Consider the following 21,365-nt stretch of genomic DNA (forward strand, 5'->3'; position numbering starts at 1 on the left):
AGTGAAACAAACAAAAAAAAATACTGGCAAACATTACTGACACCAGGAGACGCAGCGACAGCAAAGGAGCACAGACACTATGAATGGAAGGAGAGGGACACCCAGGGCGAACAGAACTGAAAGTGGAGAAAGAAACGGAAACTCCAGGATGAAAAGATGAAAAGAAGGAGTAAAGGGAATGACATGCTGGGAGGTTATTGTCTCCTGTCTATATTGTCCCTAGTATGTGTATGTATGAATGTGAGTTAGGGACCTTAGACTGTATGTTCCTCGGGGGCGGGGACTGATGTGAATGTACTATATATGTAACGCGCTGCGTAAATTCATGACGCTATATAAGTACCTGAAATGAATACAAATATTGGGGTATGCAGCGACCAGCGATGGGTAAAAAGCTGATAGAAGTGAAAAAGATGTGCAATTGAAATACTGGACATAAAAGAGGGTTTTCCTAGAGAGCAAATAATGCAGTCAGAAAGATTGGAGAAGGGAGAGAGTGGTAAAGAGGAAATGGATAGAGGTACAGAGAGAAGAGATCTGGGGGTGCAGATAAATGAGAGATCAGGGTACAGAGAAAGAAATGCTGGGGGTTAGGAGGATAATAATTGGGGTACAGAGAGGAGAGAGAAGGAGGTACATAGAGGAAAGAAGAAAAACAAAAGAAAAATCGGAGCACAGAAAAAAGAAGGGAAGAGGGTACATAGAGAGAAGAGATGAGGGTACAGAAAGAGAAGAGATGAGAGTACAGAGAGGAGAGATGAGGGTACAGAGAGAGGAGAGATGAGGGTGCAGAGAGAGGAGAGATGAGGGTACAGAGAGAGGAGAGATGAGGGTGCAGAGAGAGGAGAGATGAGGGTACAGAGAGAGGAGAGAGGAGAGTACAGAGATGAGAGATGAGGGTACAGAGAGGAGAGATGAGGGTACACAGAGGAGAGATGAGGGTACACAGAGGAGAGATGAGGGTACATATAGAGGAGAGATGAGAGTGCAGAGAGGAGAGATGAGAGTACAGAGAGAGGAGAGATGAAAGTACAGAGAGGAGAGATGAGAGTGCAGAGAGAGGAGAGATGAGAGTACAGAGAGAGGAGAGATGAGGATACAGAGAAAGTATAGGGTATATAGAGAGGAGAGATGAGGGTACAGAGAGATGAGAAATGAGGGTACCGAGAGAGGAGAGATGAGGGTACAGAGAGAGGAGAGATGAGGGTATAGAGAGAGGAGAGATGAGGGTACAGAGAGAGGAGAGATGAGGGTATAGAGAGAGGAGAGATGAGGGTATAGAGAGAGGAGAGATGAGGGTACAGAGAGAGGAGAGATGAGGGTACAGAGAGAGGAGAGATGAGGGTATACAGAGAGGAGAGATGAGGGTATAGAGAGAGGAGAGATGAGGGTACAGAGAGAGGAGAGATGAGGGTGCAGAAAGAGGAGAGATGAGGGTACATATAGAGGAGAGATGAGGGTACAGAGAGAGGAGAGATGAGGATACAGAGAGGAGAGATGAGGGTGCAGAGAGAGGAGAGATGAGGGTACAGAGAGAGGAGAGATGAGGGTGCAAAGAGGAGAGATGGGGGTACAGAGAGAGGAGAGATGAGAGTACAGAAGGACAGATGAGGATACAGAGAGGAGAGATGAGGATACAGAGAGAGGAGAGATGAGAGTACAGAAGGACAGATGAGGGTGCAAAGAGGAGAGATGAGGGTACAGAGAGAGGAGAGATAAGGGTACAGAGAGAGGAGAGATGAGGGTGCAGAGAGGAGAGATGAGAGTACAGAGATGAGAGATGAGGGTACAGAGAGAAGAGAGATGAGGGTACAGAGAGAAAAGAGATGAGAGTACAGAGAGAGGAGAGATAAGAGTACAGAGATGAGAGATGAGGGTACAGAGAGAGGAGAGATGAGGGTACAGAGAGAAGAGATGAGGGTACATAGAGGAGAGATGAGGATACAGAGAGGAGAGATGAGGGTATAGAGAGGAGCGATGAGTGTACAGAGAGAGGAGAGATGAGGGTACAGAGAGGAGAGATGAGGGTACAGAGAGAGGAGAGATGAGGGTACAGAGAGGAGAGATGAGGATACAGAGAGGAGAGATGAGGGTACAGAGAGAGGAGAGATGAGGGTGCAAAGAGGAGAGATGAGAGTACAGAGATAGGAGAGATGAGGGTACAGAGAGAGGAGAGATGAGGGTGCAGAGAGGAGAGATGAGAGTACAGAGAGAGGAGAGATGAGGGTACAGAGAGAGGAGAGATGAGGGTGCAAAGAGGAGAGATGAGAGTACAGAGATAGGAGAGATGAGAGTACAGAGATAGGAGAGATGAGGGTACAGAGAGAGGAGATGAGGGTGCAGAGAGGAGAGATGAGAGTACAGAGAGGAGAGATGTGGGTGCAGAGAGAGAAGAGATGAGAGTACAGAGAGAGGAGAGATGAGGGTACAGAGAGGAGAGATGAGGGTACAGAGAGGAGAGATGAGAGTACAGAGAGGAGAGATGAGGGTACAGAGAGGAGAGATGAGAGTACAGAGATGAGAGATGAGGGTGCAGAGAGAGGAGAGATGAGGGTGCAGAGAGAGGAGAGATGAGAGTACAGAGAGAGGAGAGATGAGGGTACAGAGAGAGGAGAGATGAGGGTACATAGAGAGGAGAGATGAGGGTACAGAGAGGAGAGATGAGGGTACAGAGAGAGGAGAGATGAGAGTACAGAGATAGGAGAGATGAGGGTACAGAGAGAGGAGAGATGGGGTGCAGAGAGGAGAGATGAGAGTACAGAGAGAGGAGTAATGAGGGTACAGAGAGGAGAGATGAGGGTGCAGAGAGGAGAGATGTGGGTGCAGAGAGAGAAGAGATGAGGGTGCAGAGAGAGGAGAGATGAGGGTGCAGAGAGAGGAGAGATGAGAGTACAGAGAGAGGAGAGATGAGGGTACAGAGAGAGGAGAGATGAGGGTACATAGAGAGGAGAGATGAGGGTACAGAGAGGAGAGATGAGGGTACAGAGAGAGGAGAGATGAGAGTACAGAGATAGGAGAGATGAGGGTACAGAGAGAGGAGAGATGGGGTGCAGAGAGGAGAGATGAGAGTACAGAGAGAGGAGAGATGAGAGTACAGAGATAGGAGAGATGAGGGTACAGAGAGAGGAGAGATGGGGTGCAGAGAGGAGAGATGAGAGTACAGAGAGAGGAGTAATGAGGGTACAGAGAGGAGAGATGAGGGTGCAGAGAGGAGAGATGTGGGTGCAGAGAGAGAAGAGATGAGGGTGCAGAGAGAGGAGAGATGAGGGTGCAGAGAGAGGAGAGATGAGAGTACAGAGAGAGGAGAGATGAGGGTACAGAGAGAGGAGAGATGAGGGTACATAGAGAGGAGAGATGAGGGTACAGAGAGGAGAGATGAGGGTACAGAGAGAGGAGAGATGAGAGTACAGAGATAGGAGAGATGAGGGTACAGAGAGAGGAGAGATGGGGTGCAGAGAGGAGAGATGAGAGTACAGAGAGAGGAGTAATGAGGGTACAGAGAGGAGAGATGAGGGTGCAGAGAGGAGAGATGTGGGTGCAGAGAGAGAAGAGATGAGGGTACAGAGTGAGGAGAGATAAGGGTGCAGAGAGTAGAGAGATGAGGGTACAGAGAGAGGAGAGATTAGGGTACAGAGAGGAGAGATGAGGGTACAGAGATGAGAGATAAGGGTGCAGAGAGAGGAGAGATGAGGGTACAGAGTGAGGAGAGATAAGGGTGCAGAGAGTAGAGAGATGAGGGTGCAGAGAGAGGAGAGATGAGGGTACAGAGAGAGGAGAGATTAGGGTACAGAGAGGAGAGATGAGGGTACAGAGATGAGAGATGAGGGTACAGAGAGAGGAGAGATGAGGGTACAGAGAGAAGAGATGAGGGTACAGAGAGAGGAGAGATGAGGGTACAGAGAGAAGAGTTGAGGGTACAGAGAGAGGAGAGATGAGGGTACAGAGAGAGGAGAGATGAGGGTACAGAGAGAGGAGAGATGAGGGTACAGAGAGGAGAGGTGAGAGTACAGAGAGAAGAGCTGAGGGTGCAGAGAGGAGAGATGAGAGTACAGAGAAAGGAGAGATGAGGGTACAGAGAGGAGAGATGAGGGTGCAGAGAAAGGAGAGATGAGGGTACAGAGAGAGGAGAGATGAGGGTACAGAGAGAGGAGAGATGAGAGTACAGAGAGAAAAGCTGAGAATACACAGAGGAGAGATGAGGGTACAGAGAGAGGAGAGATGAGGGTGCAGAGAGAAGAGATGAGGGTGCAGAGAGAGGAGAGATGAGAGTACAGAGATAAGAGATGAGGGTGCAGAGAGAGGAGAGATGAGAGTACAGAGATAAGAGATGAGGGTACAGAGAGAGGAGAGATGAGGGTACAGAGAGAAGACATGAGGGTACAGAGAGAGAAGAGATGAGGGTACAGAGAGAGGAGAGATGAGGGTACAGAGAGAAGACATGAGGGTACAGAGAGAGGAGAGATGAGGATACAGAGAGAGAGAAGAGATGAGAGTACAGAGAGGAGAGATGAGAGTACAGAGATGAGAGATGAGGGTACAAAGAGAGGAGATATGAGGGCAAAGAAAGAGAAGAGATGAGAGTACAGAGAGAAGAGATGGGGTGCTGAGAGAAGAGATGAGGGTGCAGAGAGAGGAGAGATGAGGGTGCAGAGAGAGGAGAGATGAGGGTACAGAGAGAGGAGAGATGAGAGTACAGAGAGAGAAGAGATGAGGGTACAGAGAGAGGAGAGATGAGAGTACAGAGAGAGAAGAGATGAGGGTACAGAGAGAGGAGAGATGAGAGTACAGAGAGAGGAGTGATGAGAGTACAGAGAGAGAAGAGATGAGAGTGCAGAGAGAGGAGAGATGAGGGTACAGAGAGAGAAGAGATGAGAGTACAGAGAGAGAAGAGATGAGGGTGCAGAGAGAGGAGAGATGAGAGTGCAGAGAGAGGAGAGATGGGGTGCTGAGAGAAGAGATGAGAGTACAGAGAGAGGAGAGATGAGAGTACAGAGAGAGGAGAGATGAGAGTGCAGAGAGAGGAGAGATGAGAGTGCAGAGAGAAGAGATGAGAGTACAGAGAGAAGAGATAAGGGTGCAGAGAGAGAAGAGATGAGAGTACAGAGAGAGAAGAGATGAGAGTACAGAGAGAGAAGAGATGAGGGTGCAGAGAGAGGAGAGATGAGAGTGCAGAGAGAGGAGAGATGGGGTGCTGAGAGAAGAGATGAGAGTACAGAGAGAGGAGAGATGAGAGTACAGAGAGAGGAGAGATGAGAGTGCAGAGAGAGGAGAGATGAGAGTGCAGAGAGAAGAGATGTGGTTGCAGAGAGAGGAGAGATGAGGGTGCAGAGAGGAGAGATGAGGGTACAGAGAGAGGAGAGATGAGGGTGCAGAGAGAAGAGATGTGGTTGCAGAGAGAGGAGAGATGAGGGTGCAGAGAGGAGAGATGAGGGTACAGAGAGAGGAGAGATGAGGGTACAGAGTAGTTATATATTGTGGTGGGACAGTAGTCAGGGGATGATGGGGGTAATAGATGGAGATGATGGAGGTATTAGATGGTGGTGGGACAGTAGTCAGTGGATGATGGGGGTAATAGATGGAGATGATGGAGGTATTAGATGGTGGTGGGACAGTAGTCAGGGGATGATGGGGGTAATAGATGGAGATGATGGAGGTATTAGATGGTGGTGGGACAGTAGTCAGGGGATGATGGGGGTAATAGATGGAGATGATGGAGGTATTAGATGGTGGTGGGACAGTAGTCAGGGGATGATGGGGGTAATAGATGGACATGATGGAGGTATTAGATGGTGGTGGGACAGTAGTCAGGGGATGATGGGGGTAATAGATCGAGATGATGGAGGTATTAGATGGTGGTGGGACAGTAGTCAGGGGATGATGGGGGTAATAGATGGAGATGATGGAGGTATTAGATGGTGGCGGGACAGTAGTCAGGGGATGAGGGGGGTAATAGATGGAGATGATGGAGGTATTAGATGGTGGTGGGACAGTAGTCAGGGGATGATGGGGGTAATAGATGGACATGATGGAGGTATTAGATGGTGGTGGGACAGTAGTCAGGGGATGATGGGGGTAATAGATCGAGATGATGGAGGTATTAGATGGTGGTGGGAGAGTAGTCTTGTGAATAAGAGAGTAATAAATGGTGGTGGACAGTAGTTGAGAGATGATGGGAGTAGTAAATGGAGATGATAACAGTAACAGATAGAGGTGGACAGTAGTCTGGAGATTCATTAGAGTAATAGATGGAGATGGATGGGGTAAGAGACGGTGGTGGGCAGTAGTCGGGTAATAATGGGGTTGATAAATGCTGGTGGGACAGTAGTCATGCGATGATGGGGTAATACATGGAGATGATGGGGGTAATAGATGGGAGTGGGAGAGTAGTCGGGAGATGGTTGGGGGTAATAGATGGTATTGGGCAGTAGTCGGGAGATGATGAGGGTAATTGTGGTGGTGGGACAGTAGTCGGGAGATGATGGGGATAGTAGATGGTGGGGGGGGGGGGCAGTAGTCGGGAGATGATGGGGGTAGTAGATGGTGGGGGGGGGGCAGTAGTCGGAGATGATGGTTGGTAGTAGATGGTGATGAACAGTAGTCGGGAGATGATGGGGGTAGTAGATGGTGATGAACAGTAGTCGGGAGATGATGGGGGTAGTAGATGGTGATGAACAGTAGTCGGGAGATGATGGGGGTAGTAGATGGTAGGGGGGGGGGGGGCAGTAGTCGGGAGATGATGGTTGGTAGTAGATGGTGATGAACAGTAGTCGGGAGATGATGGGGGTAGTAGATGGTGGTGAACAGTAGTCGGGAGATGATGGGGGTAGTAGATGGTAGGGGGGGGGGCAGTAGTCGGGAGATGATGGGGGTAGTAGATGGTAGGGGGGGGGGCAGTAGTCGGGAGATGATGGGGGTAGTAGATGGTAGGGGGGGGGGCAGTAGTCGGGAGATGATGGGGGTAGTAGATGGTGGTGAACAGTAGTCGGGAGATGATGGGGGTAGTAGATGGTGGGGGGCAGTAGTCGGGAGATGATGGGGGTAGTAGATGGTGGGGGACAGTAGTCGGGAGATGATGGGGGTAGTAGATGGTGGGGGGCAGTAGTCGGGAGATGATGGGGTAGTAGATGGTGATGAACAGTAGTCGGGTGATGATGGGGGTAGTAGATGGTGGGGGGCAGTAGTCGGGAGATGATGGGGTAGTAGATGGAGATGAAGAGTAGTCGGGAGATGATGGGGGTAGATCTCGGACCTACCTGCCCCCAGCAGCCCCCAGCAGCAGCACGCCGCACACATCATCTGCATCCACATGGTGTCACCGGGCTGTACAGATCCCGGGGGTCTCCTCTCCTCTCCGCAGATTGGGGGGAGTCTCCTCTCCTTTTTGGAGATCTGGGGGGTCTCCTCTCCTCTCTGTGGATCCCGGGGGGTCTCCTCTCCTCTCCGCCGCTCTGAGCATCTCCGGCTCCAACATCAGCACCAGCCAAATCCCCGCCCACCGGCCGCCCTGGCCCCGCCCCCTAACCGCATCACCCTCTGCTCCCTCCTCAATCCCTCCTCACCGATCTCTGATCGCCAACCATCACCCCTTCCATGCCTCATGCCTCATACCTCCTCCATTCCTCATACCTCCTCCATGCCTCATACCTCCTCCAAGCCTCATACCTCCTCCATTCCTCATACCTCCTCCATACCTCATATCTCCACCATGCCTCATACCTACTCCATGCCTCATACCTCCTCCATTCCTCATACCCCCTCCATTCCTCATACCTCCTCCAAGCCTCATACCTCCTCCAAGCCTCATACCTCCTCCATTCCTCATACCTCCTCCAAGCCTCATACCTCCTCCAAGCCTCATACCTCCTCCATGCCTCATACCTCCTCCAAGCCTCATACCTCCTCCATACCTCATATCTCCACCATGCCTCATACCTACTCCATGCCTCATACCTCCTCCATTCCTCATACCCCCTCCATTCCTCATACCTCCTCCAAGCCTCATACCTCCTCCAAGCCTCATACCTCCTCCATGCCTCATACCTCCTCCATGCCTCATTCCTCCTCCTATCCTCATACCTCCTCCATACCTCATATCTCCACCATGCCTCATACCTACTCCATGCCTCATACCTCCTCCATTTCTCATACCTCCTCCTTGCCTGATGCCTCCTCCATGCCTCATGCCTCATACCTCCTCCATACCTCATACCTCCTCCATACCTCATACCCTCCAACCATACCCTTCTATACCTCATAACTTAGTAGCACCCTTTCCATGCACTATATCTCCCCCAAAACAACACTCCATACCTCCTCTCCAATCAGCACCCCTTTCACACATCCAGGGGCGGACTGACTATTCGAGCACTCAGGCACTGCCAGAGGGCCCAGGGTCAGTAGGGGGCCCCATGAAATGCCCCTGGTACCTTTCATAGGCTTTTTGGGAGTGATATGAGTGTGGTCAAGGACACAGGGGCTCCATGATCCCCTATTGCCCGGGGGCCCCATGAGTTTCAGTCCTCCCCTGCACACATCCCTTCCAACCAGCACCCCTTCCACACATCCCTTCCGACCAGCACCCCTTCCACACATCCCTTCCGACTAGCACCCCTTCCACACCTCCCTTCCGACCAGCACCCCTTCCACACATCCCTTCCGACCAGCACCCCTTCCACACATCCCTTCCGACCAGCACCCCTTCCACACCTCCCTTCCGACCAGCACCCCTTCCACACCTCCCTTCCGACCAGCTCCCCTTCCACACCTCCCTTCCGACCAGCATTCCTTCCACACATCCCTTCCGACCAGCATTCCTTCCACACATCCCTTCCGACCAGCACCTCTTCCACACATCCCTTCCGACCAGCACCCCTTCCACACATCCCTTCCGACCAGCACCCCTTCCACACATCCCTTCCACCCAGCACCCCTTCCACACATCCCTTCCACCCAGCTCCCCTTCCACACCTCCCTTCCGACCAGCATTCCTTCCACACATCCCTTCCACCCAGCACCCCTTCCACACATCCCTTCCGACCAGCATTCCTTCCACACATCCCTTCCGACCAGCACCCCTTCCACACATCCCTTCCGACCAGCACCCCTTCCACACATCCCTTCCGACCAGCATTCCTTCCACACCTCCCTTCCGACCAGCACCCCTTCCACACCTCCCTTCCGACCAGCACCCCTTCCACACCTCCCTTCTGACCAGCACCCCTTCCACACATCCCTTCCACCCAGCACCCCTTCCACACATCCCTTCCGACCAGCACCCCTTCCACACATCCCTTCCACCCAGCACCCCTTCCACACATCCCTTCCACCCAGCTCCCCTTCCACACATCCCTTCCACCCAGCTCCCCTTCCACACATCCCTTCCACCCAGCACCCCTTCCACACATCCCTTCCGACCAGCACCCCTTCCACACATCCCTTCCAACCAGCACCCCTTCCACACCTCCCTTCCGACCAGCATTCCTTCCACACATCCCTTCCACCCAGCTCCCCTTCCACACTTCCCTTCCGACCAGCACCCCCTTCCACACCTTCCAACCAATACTCCTTCCATATCCCAAACCTCCTCCATACCTTCCATCCATCCAACACCCTCTTCATACCTCATACCTCTCCTGCAACCAACACCATGTCCATAACTCTTCTCGTCTTCATATTGCCTCACCAACCAACACCCCATTTATACCCCTAACCAACCTTCAAACTAATACCTCTTCCAAACTTTATACTTCCCCTTCATCCAACACCCCTTCCATACCCCATACATCACCAAACCCCTTTCCTACTGAATACCTCCCCAAACCAATATCCTTTCCATACCCCATACCATCACCATTTTCCTCCCTCCACACAGCATCCCTTCTATACCCCAGACTTCCCCAAAAGCAATGCTCCTTCCATAACTCATACCTCCTCCATACATCTTTTGCTACCAATACCCATTCCATACACTATACCCCATACCTCCCCAAAACCTATACCCCTCCCATACACCATACCTCCCCAAACCAATGCCACATACCTCCTTCCAACCTTCCACACCTCCCTTCCGACCAGCACCCCTTCCACACCTCCCTTCCGACCAGCATTCCTTCCACACATCCCTTCTACCCAGCTGCCCTTCCACACATCCCTTCCACCCAGCACCCCTTCCACACATCCCTTCCGACCAGCATTCCTTCCACACATCCCTTCTGACCAGCATTCCTTCCACACCTCCCTTCCGACCAGCACCCCTTCCACACCTCCCTTCCGACCAGCACCCCTTCCACACATCCCTTCCACCCAGCACCCCTTCCACACATCCCTTCCACCCAGCTCCCCTTCCACACATCCCTTCCACCCAGCACCCCTTCCACACATCCCTTCCGACCAGCACCCCTTCCACACATCCCTTCCACCCAGCACCCCTTCCACACATCCCTTCCGACCAGCACCCCTTCCACACATCCCTTCCAACCAGCACCCCTTCCACACATCCCTTCCGACCAGCACCCCTTCCACACATCCCTTCCAACCAGCACCCCTTCCACACCTCCCTTCCGACCAGCATTCCTTCCACACATCCCTTCCACCCAGCTCCCCTTCCACACTTCCCTTCCGACCAGCATTCCTTCCACACCTCCCTTCCGACCAGCATTCCTTCCACACATCCCTTCCACCCAGCTCCCCTTCCACACATCCCTTCCACCCAGCTCCCCTTCCACACATCCCTTCCACCCAGCACCCCTTCCACACATCCCTTCCGACCAGCACCCCTTCCACACATCCCTTCCGACCATCATTCCTTCCACACATCCCTTCCACCCAGCTCCCCTTCCACACTTCCCTTCCGACCAGCTCCCCTTCCACACATCCCTTCCACCCAGCACCCCTTCCACACATCCCTTCCGACCAGCACCCCTTCCACACCTCCCTTCCAACCATCATTCCTTCCACACATCCCTTCCACCTAGCTCCCCTTCCACACTTCCCTTCCGACCAGCTCCCCTTCCACACATCCCTTCCACCCAGCACCCCTTCCACACATCCCTTCCGACCAGCACCCCTTCCACACATCCCTTCCAACCAGCATTCCTTCCACACATCCCTTCCACCCAGCTCCCCTTCCACACATCCCTTCCGACCAGCACCCCTTCCACACCTCCCTTCCGACCAGCACCCCTTCCACACCTCCCTTCCGACCAGCACCCCTTCCACACCTCCCTTCCGACCAGCACCCCTTCCACACATCCCTTCCACCCAGCACCCCTTCCACACATCCCTTCCGACCAGCACCCCTTCCACACATCCCGTTCACCCAGCACCCCTTCCACACATCCCTTCCACCCAGCACCCCTTCCACACATCCCTTTCACCCAGCACCCCTTTCACACATCCCTTCCACCCAGCACCCCTTCCACACATCCCGTTCACCCAGCACCCCTTCCACACATCCCTTCCAACCAGCTCCCCTTCCACACATCCCTTCCAACCAGCACCCCTTCCACACATCCCTTCCAACCAGCACCCCTTCCACACATCCCTTTCACCCAGCACCCCTTTCACACATCCCTTCCACCCAGCACCCCTTCCACACATCCCTTTCACCCAGCACCCCTTTCACACATCCCTTCCAACCAGTACCCCTTCCACACATCCCTTCCACCCAGCACCCCTTCCACACATCCCTTTCACCCAGCACCCCTTTCACACATCCCTTCCGACCAGCACCCCTTCCACACATCCCTTCCAACCAGCACCTCTTCCATACCCTTTACCCGCCCAAAACCCTATACCTCCTCTAAAACCTATACCTCTTCCATACTCCATACTTCACACCTCCTACCAACACCACATCTATACTCCATAACTATCCTCCAACCAACACTCCCTCCAATACCCTTTTAGCCCCAACCAGAACCCCTTCCATACTCAACACCTCTCCCTATCCCATACCTCCCTAAACCAATACCCCTACCATACCCCATACCTGCCCCAAACCAAAATCTGTGACATACCCCATTACCTTTTTCCCAAACCTAAACCCCTTCATTACCCTATTTCACCCCTATACAGTACCTCTTCCATATTCCATGCCGCAGCTCCAGATAACACCACATCTATACAACTATCCTCCAACCAACACTCCTTCCATTCCTCTCCTCCAGTACCATTCTATAGCCCATACCTCCTGAAAATCAATACCCCTTCCATACTCAACACATCTCCTTATCTCATACCTCCCCAAAACCAATACCCCTTCCATACCAGACACCTTCCTAAACCAAAACCCCTTTCCATATCTGATACCTCCTCCAACCAACACCTCTTCCATTCCTCTCCTCCAGTACCATTCTATAGCCCATACCTCTTGAAAATCAATACCCCTTCCATACTCAACACATCTCCTTATCTCATACCTCCCCAAAACCAATACCCCTTCCATACCAGACACCTTCCTAAACCAAAACCCCTTTCCATATCTGATACCTCCTCCAACCAACACCTCTTCCATTCCTCTCCTCCAGTACCATTCTATAGCCCATACCTCTTGAAAATCAATACCCCTTCCATACTCAACACATCTCCTTATCTCATACCTCCCCAAAACCAATACCCCTTCCATACCAGACACCTTCCTAAACCAAAACCCCTTTCCATATCTGATACCTCCTCCAACCAACACCTCTTCCATTCCTCATACTTCCTCCACACCTTCCAACCAATACTCCTTCCATATCCCAAACCTCCTCCATACCTTCCATCCATCCAACACCCTCTTCATACCTCATACCTCTCCTGCAACCAACACCATGTCCATAACTCTTCTCGTCTTCATATTGCCTCACCAACCAACACCCCATTTATACCCCTAACCAACCTTCAAACTAATACCTCTTCCAAACTTTATACTTCCCCTTCATCCAACACCCCTTCCATACCCCATACATCACCAAACCCCTTTCCTACTGAATACCTCCCCAAACCAATATCCTTTCCATACCCCATACCATCACCATTTTCCTCCCTCCACACAGCATTCCTTCTATACCCCAGACTTCCCCCAAAGCAATGCTCCTTCCATAACTCATACCTCCTCCATACATCTTTTGCTACCAATACCCATTCCATACTCTATACCCCATACCTCCCCAAAACCTATACCCCTCCCATACACCATACCTCCCCAAACCAATGCCACATACCTCCCTCCAACCAATACACTTCCTTACCGCATACCTCTCTCAAACTAATACCCCTTCCATAGCCCATATCTCCCCAAACCAATACCCTTTCCATACCCCATACCTCCCCTCCGACCAATAACTCTTTTATACTCCATACCATCACAAAACCTCCAATCCACACAACACCCCTTCTTTACTTCTCCTCCAACCAAAACTCCTTCTATATCCCATACCTCCTCCATACCACACCTCCAACCAATACTCCATCCATACCTCCACACCAATACACCTTCCACACTCTATACCTTTCCCAAATATCCACACCCCTTCTATACCCCCTGCCTCCTCCAAACCAATACAGCTTCCATACCCCATACCTTCCCCAAAATCAATACCCAATACCTTCTCCATACCTGCCATTCAACCAACACCTATTCTATACCCCATATACCCTCTAAACAATACCTTTTCTAAATCCCTTACCTCCCCTTCAACCAATACCCTTTCCATACCTACTCCATACTCCTCTTCCAACTAACACCAATTCTTTACCCCTTACCTCCCTAAAACATAAACTCTTTCTATACCTCATCCACACCACCCATCCTGCCAGCACACCTTTCATACCTCTTACTTTATCACAACCAATACTTTTTCCATACCCCATACCTCAACTCCAACCAATACCTCTCCCATACCCTATATCTCTTCCCTATCTCCCTTCCACCCAACACCCCTTTCACACACCTTATCACCCCCCGACAAACATTCCTTCTATACCCCCCTTTAACCAATACTCCTGCTATGCCCCAAACCTCTCCCCTATTATTATTATTATACAGGATTTATAAAACGCCAATAGTTTGCTCAGCACTTCACAATATAAGAGAGACAGTACAATAACAATACATTTCAGTACAGAAGGAATAGGCGGCCCTGCCCATGGATCTTACCATCTCCCCTAAACCAAAACCCCTTTTATACCCCCCTAGACCAATATCCTTTTCACACTCCATACCTCCTCTACAACCAGCACCTCTTCCATACCTTCCACCCAAACCAATATCCCTTCCATACCCCACACCTTCTCCATACTCTCCTCCAACCAAACCCCTTCCATACCTCACCATAGCCAATACCTTTTCAATACCTCCCTCCAGCCAAAATCCTTATATCATACCACCCCTCCACCCAACACATCTTTTTATGCCCCATATGTCCCCTTCATTCAATATTCCTTCCATACCACCCCTTCAGTCCATGCCCTTTTTATAACCCATACCTCAGCAAAACCAACACCCCTTCAATACCTCACATCCAACCAATACTCCTTCGATACCCCATACATTTCCAACACCAGTACCTCTTCTATACTCCATACCTCTTCTCCATTCAACACCCTTCTATCTTTCTCCTCCAACCAACACCTCTTTAATACCCCATACCTCTATAAAAGCAATACACCCTCTATCCCCCATACCTCCACTAAACCTCCCCTCCAACCAACACCCCTTCAATACCTCACCTCCAACCAATACTCCCTCTATACCACATACGTTTCCCACACCAACAGCCCTTCAATACCCCATACCTGCACCATACCTCCCCTTCAGCCAACACTACTTCTATATCCCATACATTTCCCTTACCAATACCTGTTCCATACCCCATACCCCCCCCACACACACACACATACACCCCAATACACCTTTCACACCCCATACGTATCCTAAATAAATACTCCTCCCTAGCCCATACCTCCCCTCCAGTCAAAACCCATTCTATACCCCATACCTTTCCCACCCAAATAGCTCTTCAAAACCCATATCCTCTTCCTTGCCTCCCCTCCAGTCAGAATCCCTTCTTTATCCCATACCTCAGCCAAACAGACTAGAAATCCACTGGAGACACAGAACAGGAAAAAGACTAGAAATTTACTGGAGACACCAAACAGGAAAAAGACTAGAAATTTACTGGAGACACCAAACAGGAAAAAGACTAGAAATACATTGGAGACGCAGAAAAGAAGAAGACTAGAAATACACTGGAGACACCGAACAGGAAAAAGACTAGAAATCCACTGGAGACACCAAACAGGAAAAAGACTAGAAATTTACTGGAGACACCCAACAGGAAAAAGACTAGAAATCCACTGGAGATGCAGAAAAGAAAAAGACTAGAAATCCACTGGAGACACCGAACAGGAAACAGACTAGAAATCCACTGGAGACACCGAACAGGAAAAAGACTAGAATTCCACTGGAGACACCCAACAGGAAAAAGACTAGAAATCCACTGGAGACGCAGAAAAGAAAAAGACTAGAAATCCACTGGAGACACCGAACAGGAAACAGACTAGAAATCCACTGGAGACACCGAACAGGAAACAGACTAGAAATCCACTGGAGACACCGAACAGGAAAAAGACTAGAAATCCACTGAAGACACCCAACAGGAAAAAGACTAGAAATCCACTGGAGACACCAAACAGGAAACAGACTAGAAATCCACTGGAGACACCCAACAGGAAAAAGACCAGAAATCCACTGGAGACATCGTACGGGAAAAAGACTAAAAATCCACTGGAGACACCCAACAGGAAACAGACTAGAAATATACTGGAGACACCCAACAGGAAACAGACAAGAAATAAACTGGAGACACCAAACAGGAAAAAGACTAGAAATCAAATACAGACACCAAACAGGAAAAAGACCTGAAATCCACTGGAGACACCAAACAGGAAAAAGACTAGAAATCCACTGGAGACACCAAAAAGGAAAAAGACTAGAAATCCACTGGAGACACCAAACAGGAAACAGACTAGAAATCCACAGGAGGCACCCAACAGGAAACAGAAAAGAAATAAACTGGAGACACCAAACAGGAAACAGACTAGAAATCGAAAGCAGACAGCATGAATTCATGAAAGACAAAAGATGGACGTGATACACTTGAACAGAGGGGTGGCTATGGATGTGGTATACATCACTATGATCACCATGTATAATACATAAGTGGGGATATGATCTCCATGTATAATACATAAGGGGGGATATGATCTCCATGTATAATACATAAGGGGGATATGATCTCCATGTATAATACATAAGGGGGATATGATCTCCATGTATAATACATAAGGGGGATATGATCACCATGTATAATACATAAGGGGGGATATGATCTCCATGTATAATACATAAGGGGGGATATGATCACCATGTATAATACATAAGGGGGGATATGATCTCCATGTATAATACATAAGGGGGATATGATCTCCATGTATAATACATAAGGGGGGGGGATATGATCTCCATGTATAATACATAAGGGGGGATATGATCTCCATGTATAATACATAAGGGGGATATGATCACCATGTATAATACATAAGGGGGGGTATGATCACCATGTATAATACATAAGGGGGGATATGATCTCCATGTATAATACATAAGGGGGGATATGATCACCATGTATAATACATAAGGGGGGGATATGATCTCCATGTATAATACATAAGGAGGATATGATCTCCATGTATAATACATAAGGGGGATATGATCACCATGTATAATACATAAGGGGGGATATGATCTCCATGTATAATACATAAGGGGGATATGATCTCCATGTATAATACATAAGGGGGGATATGATCACCATGTATAATACATAAGGGGGGGATATGATCTCCATGTATAATACGTAAGGGGGGATATGATCTCCATGTATAATACACAAGGGGGGGATATGATCTCCATGTATAATACGTAAGGGGGGATATGATCTCCATGTATAAAAAAATAAGGGGGGGATATAATCTCCATGTATAATACATAAGGGGAGGATATGATCTCCATGTATAATACATAAGGGGGGATAGGATCTCCATGTATAATACATAAGGGGGATATGATCTCCATGTATAATACATAAGGGGGGGATATGACCTCCATGTATAATACGTAAGGGGGGATATGATCTCCATGTATAATACATAAGGGGGGTATATGATCTCCATGTATAATACATAAGGGGGGATATGATCTCCATGTAAAATACATAAGGGGGGGATATGATCTCCATGTATAATACATAAGGGGGAGATATGATCTCCATGTATAATACATAAGGGGGGGGGGATATGATCTCCATGTATAATACATAAGGGGGGGGATATGATCTCCATGTATAATACATAAGGGGGATATGATCTCCATGTATAATACATAAGGGGGATATGATCTCCATGTATAATACATAAGGGGGGACATGAGCTCCATGTATAATACATAAGGGGGATATGATCTCCAAGTATAATACATAAGGGGGGATATGATCTCCATGTATAATACATAAGGGGGGATATGATCTCCATGTATAATACATAAGGGGGGGATATAATCTCCATGTATAATACATAAGAGGGATATGATCTCCATGTATAACACATGAGGGGGGATATGATCACCATGTATAATACATAAGGGGGGGATATGATCTCCATGTATAATACATAAGGGGGGATATGGTCTCCATGTATAATACATAAGGGGGGATATGATCTCCATGTATAATACATAAGGGAGGATATGATCTCCATGTATAATACATAAGGGGGGATATGATCTCCATGTATAATACATAAGGGGGGGATATGATCTCCATGTATAATACATAAGGGGGGACATGAGCTCCATGTATAATACATAAGGGGGATATGATCTCCATGTATAATACATAAGGGGGGATATGATCTCTGTGTATAATACATAAGGGGGGGATATGATCTCCATGTATAATACATAAGGGGGGATATGATCTCCATGTATAAAAAAATAAGGGGGGGATATAATCTCCATGTATAATACATAAGGGGAGGATATGATCTCCATGTATAATACATAAGGGGGGATAGGATCTCCATGTATAATACATAAGGGGGATATGATCTCCATGTATAATACATAAGGGGGGGATATGACCTCCATGTATAATACGTAAGGGGGGATATGATCTCCATGTATAATACATAAGGGGGGTATATGATCTCCATGTATAATACATAAGGGGGGATATGATCTCCATGTAAAATACATAAGGGGGGGATATGATCTCCATGTATAATACATAAGGGGGAGATATGATCTCCATGTATAATACATAAGGGGGGGGGGGATATGATCTCCATGTATAATACATAAGGGGGGGGATATGATCTCCATGTATAATACATAAGGGGGATATGATCTCCATGTATAATACATAAGGGGGATATGATCTCCATGTATAATACATAAGGGGGGACATGAGCTCCATGTATAATACATAAGGGGGATATGATCTCCAAGTATAATACATAAGGGGGGATATGATCTCCATGTATAATACATAAGGGGGGATATGATCTCCATGTATAATACATAAGGGGGGGATATAATCTCCATGTATAATACATAAGAGGGATATGATCTCCATGTATAACACATGAGGGGGGATATGATCACCATGTATAATACATAAGGGGGGGATATGATCTCCATGTATAATACATAAGGGGGGATATGGTCTCCATGTATAATACATAAGGGGGGATATGATCTCCATGTATAATACATAAGGGAGGATATGATCTCCATGTATAATACATAAGGGGGGATATGATCTCCATGTATAATACATAAGGGGGGGATATGATCTCCATGTATAATACATAAGGGGGGACATGAGCTCCATGTATAATACATAAGGGGATATGATCTCCATGTATAATACATAAGGGGGGATATGATCTCTGTGTATAATACATAAGGGGGGGATATGATCTCCATGTATAATACATAAGGGGGGATATGATCTCCATGTATAATACATAAGGGGGGGATATGATCTCCATGTATAATACATAAGGGGGGATATGATCTCCATGTATAATACATAAGGGGGGATATGATCTCCATGTATAATACATAAGGGGAGATATGATCACCATGTATAATACATAAGGGGGATATGATCTCCATGTATAATACATAAGGGGAGATATGATCACCATGTATAATACATAAGGGGGGATATGATCTCCATGTATAATACATAAAGGGGGACATGAGCTCCATGTATAATACATAAGGGGGGATATGATCTCCATGTATAATACATAAGGGGAGATATGATCACCATGTATAATACATAAGGGGGGATATGATCTCCATGTATAATACATAAAGGGGGACATGAGCTCCATGTATAATACATAAGGGGGATATGATCTCCATGTATAATACATAAGGGGGATATGATCTCCATGTATAATACATAAGGGGGGATATGATCTCCATGTATAATACATAAGGGGGATATGATCAGCATGTATAATACATAAGGGGGATATGATCTCCATGTATAATACATAAGGGGGGATATGATCACCATGTATATTACATAAGAGGGATATGATCTCCATGTATAATACATGAGGGGGGATATGATCACCATGTATAATACATAAGGGGGATATGATCTCCATGTATAATACATAAGGGGGGGATATGATCTCCATGTATAATACATAAGGGGGGACATGAGCTCCATGTATAATACATAAGGGGGATATGATCTCCATGTATAATACATAAGGGGGGATATGATCTCCATGTATAATACATAAGGGGGGATATGATCTCCATGTATAATACATAAGGGGGGATATGATCTTCATGTATAATACATAAGGGGGGATATGATCTCCATGTATAATACATAAGGGGGATATGATCTCCATGTATAATACATAAGGGGGGATATGATCTCCATGTATAATACATAAGGGGGGTGGATATGATCTCCATGTATAATACATAAGGGAGGATATGATCTCCATGTATAATACATAAGGGGGGATATGATCTCCATGTATAATACATAAGGGGGGGATATGATCTCCATGTATAATACATAAGGGGGGACATGAGCTCCATGTATAATACATAAGGGGGATATGATCTCCATGTATAATACATAAGGGGGGATATGATCTCTATGTATAATACATAAGGGGGGATATGATCTCCATGTATAATACATAAGGGGGGATATGATCTCCATGTATAATACATAAAGGGGGACATGAGCTCCATGTATAATACATAAGGGGGATATGATCTCCATGTATAATACATAAGGGGGGATATGATCTCCATGTATAATACATAAGGGGGATATGATCACCATGTATAATACATAAGGGGGATATGATCTCCATGTATAATACATAAGGGAGGATATGATCACCATGTATATTACATAAGAGGGATATGATCTCCATGTATAATACATAAGGGGGGGATATGATCACCATGTATAATACATAAGGGGGGATATGATCTCCATGTATAATACATAAGGGGGGGATATGATCTCCATGTATAATACATAAGGGGGGACATGAGCTCCATGTATAATACATAAGGGGGATATGATCTCCATGTATAATACATAAGGGGGATATGATCTCCATGTATAATACATAAGAGGGGACATGAGCTCCATGTATAATACATAAGGGGGATATGATCTCCATGTATAATACATAAGGGGGGATATGATCTCCATGTATAATACATAAGGGGGGGATATGATCACCATGTATAATACATAAGGGGGGATATGATCTCCATGTATAATACATAAAGGGGGACATGAGCTCCATGTATAATACATAAGGGGGATATGATCTCCATGTATAATACATAAGGGGATATGATCTCCATGTATAATACATAAGGGGGGATATGATCTCCATGTATAATACATAAGGGGGATATGATCACCATGTATAATACATAAGGGGGATATGATCTCCATGTATAATACATAAGGGGGATATGATCTCCATGTATAATACATGAGGGGGGATATGATCACCATGTATAATACATAAGGGGGGATATGATCTCCATGTATAATACATAAGGGGGGATATGATCTCCATGTATAATACATAAGGGGGGACATGAGCTCCATGTATAATACATAAGGGGGATATGATCTCCATGTATAATACATAAGGGGGGATATGATCTCTATGTATAATACATAAGGGGGGGATATGATCACCATGTATAATACATAAGGGGGGATATGATCTCCATGTATAATACATAAAGG

General features: G+C 47.5%; 1 protein-coding gene across 2 annotated transcripts in view; it reads right to left on the bottom strand.

Moving 5' to 3' along the window:
* The window catches only part of LYPD1 (LY6/PLAUR domain containing 1), a 99,069-nt gene extending 91,584 nt beyond the window's left edge, over nucleotides 1–7,485 (bottom strand). For both annotated transcript variants that reach the window (XM_089665501.1, XM_089665502.1), the window contains exon 1: nucleotides 7,254–7,485. In XM_089665501.1, the coding sequence (XP_089521627.1) occupies nucleotides 7,254–7,308 (55 nt within the window). In that variant the 5' untranslated portion in view covers nucleotides 7,309–7,485. The remainder of the gene's footprint in view (nucleotides 1–7,253) is intronic.
* Nucleotides 7,486–21,365: the final 13,880 nt, after the last annotated feature.

Source organism: Staurois parvus, unplaced genomic scaffold (assembly GCF_062004578.1).
Source record: "Staurois parvus isolate SC_StPar_1 unplaced genomic scaffold, SC_StPar_1.0 ptg002221l, whole genome shotgun sequence".
Taxonomy (NCBI): domain Eukaryota; kingdom Metazoa; phylum Chordata; class Amphibia; order Anura; family Ranidae; genus Staurois; species Staurois parvus.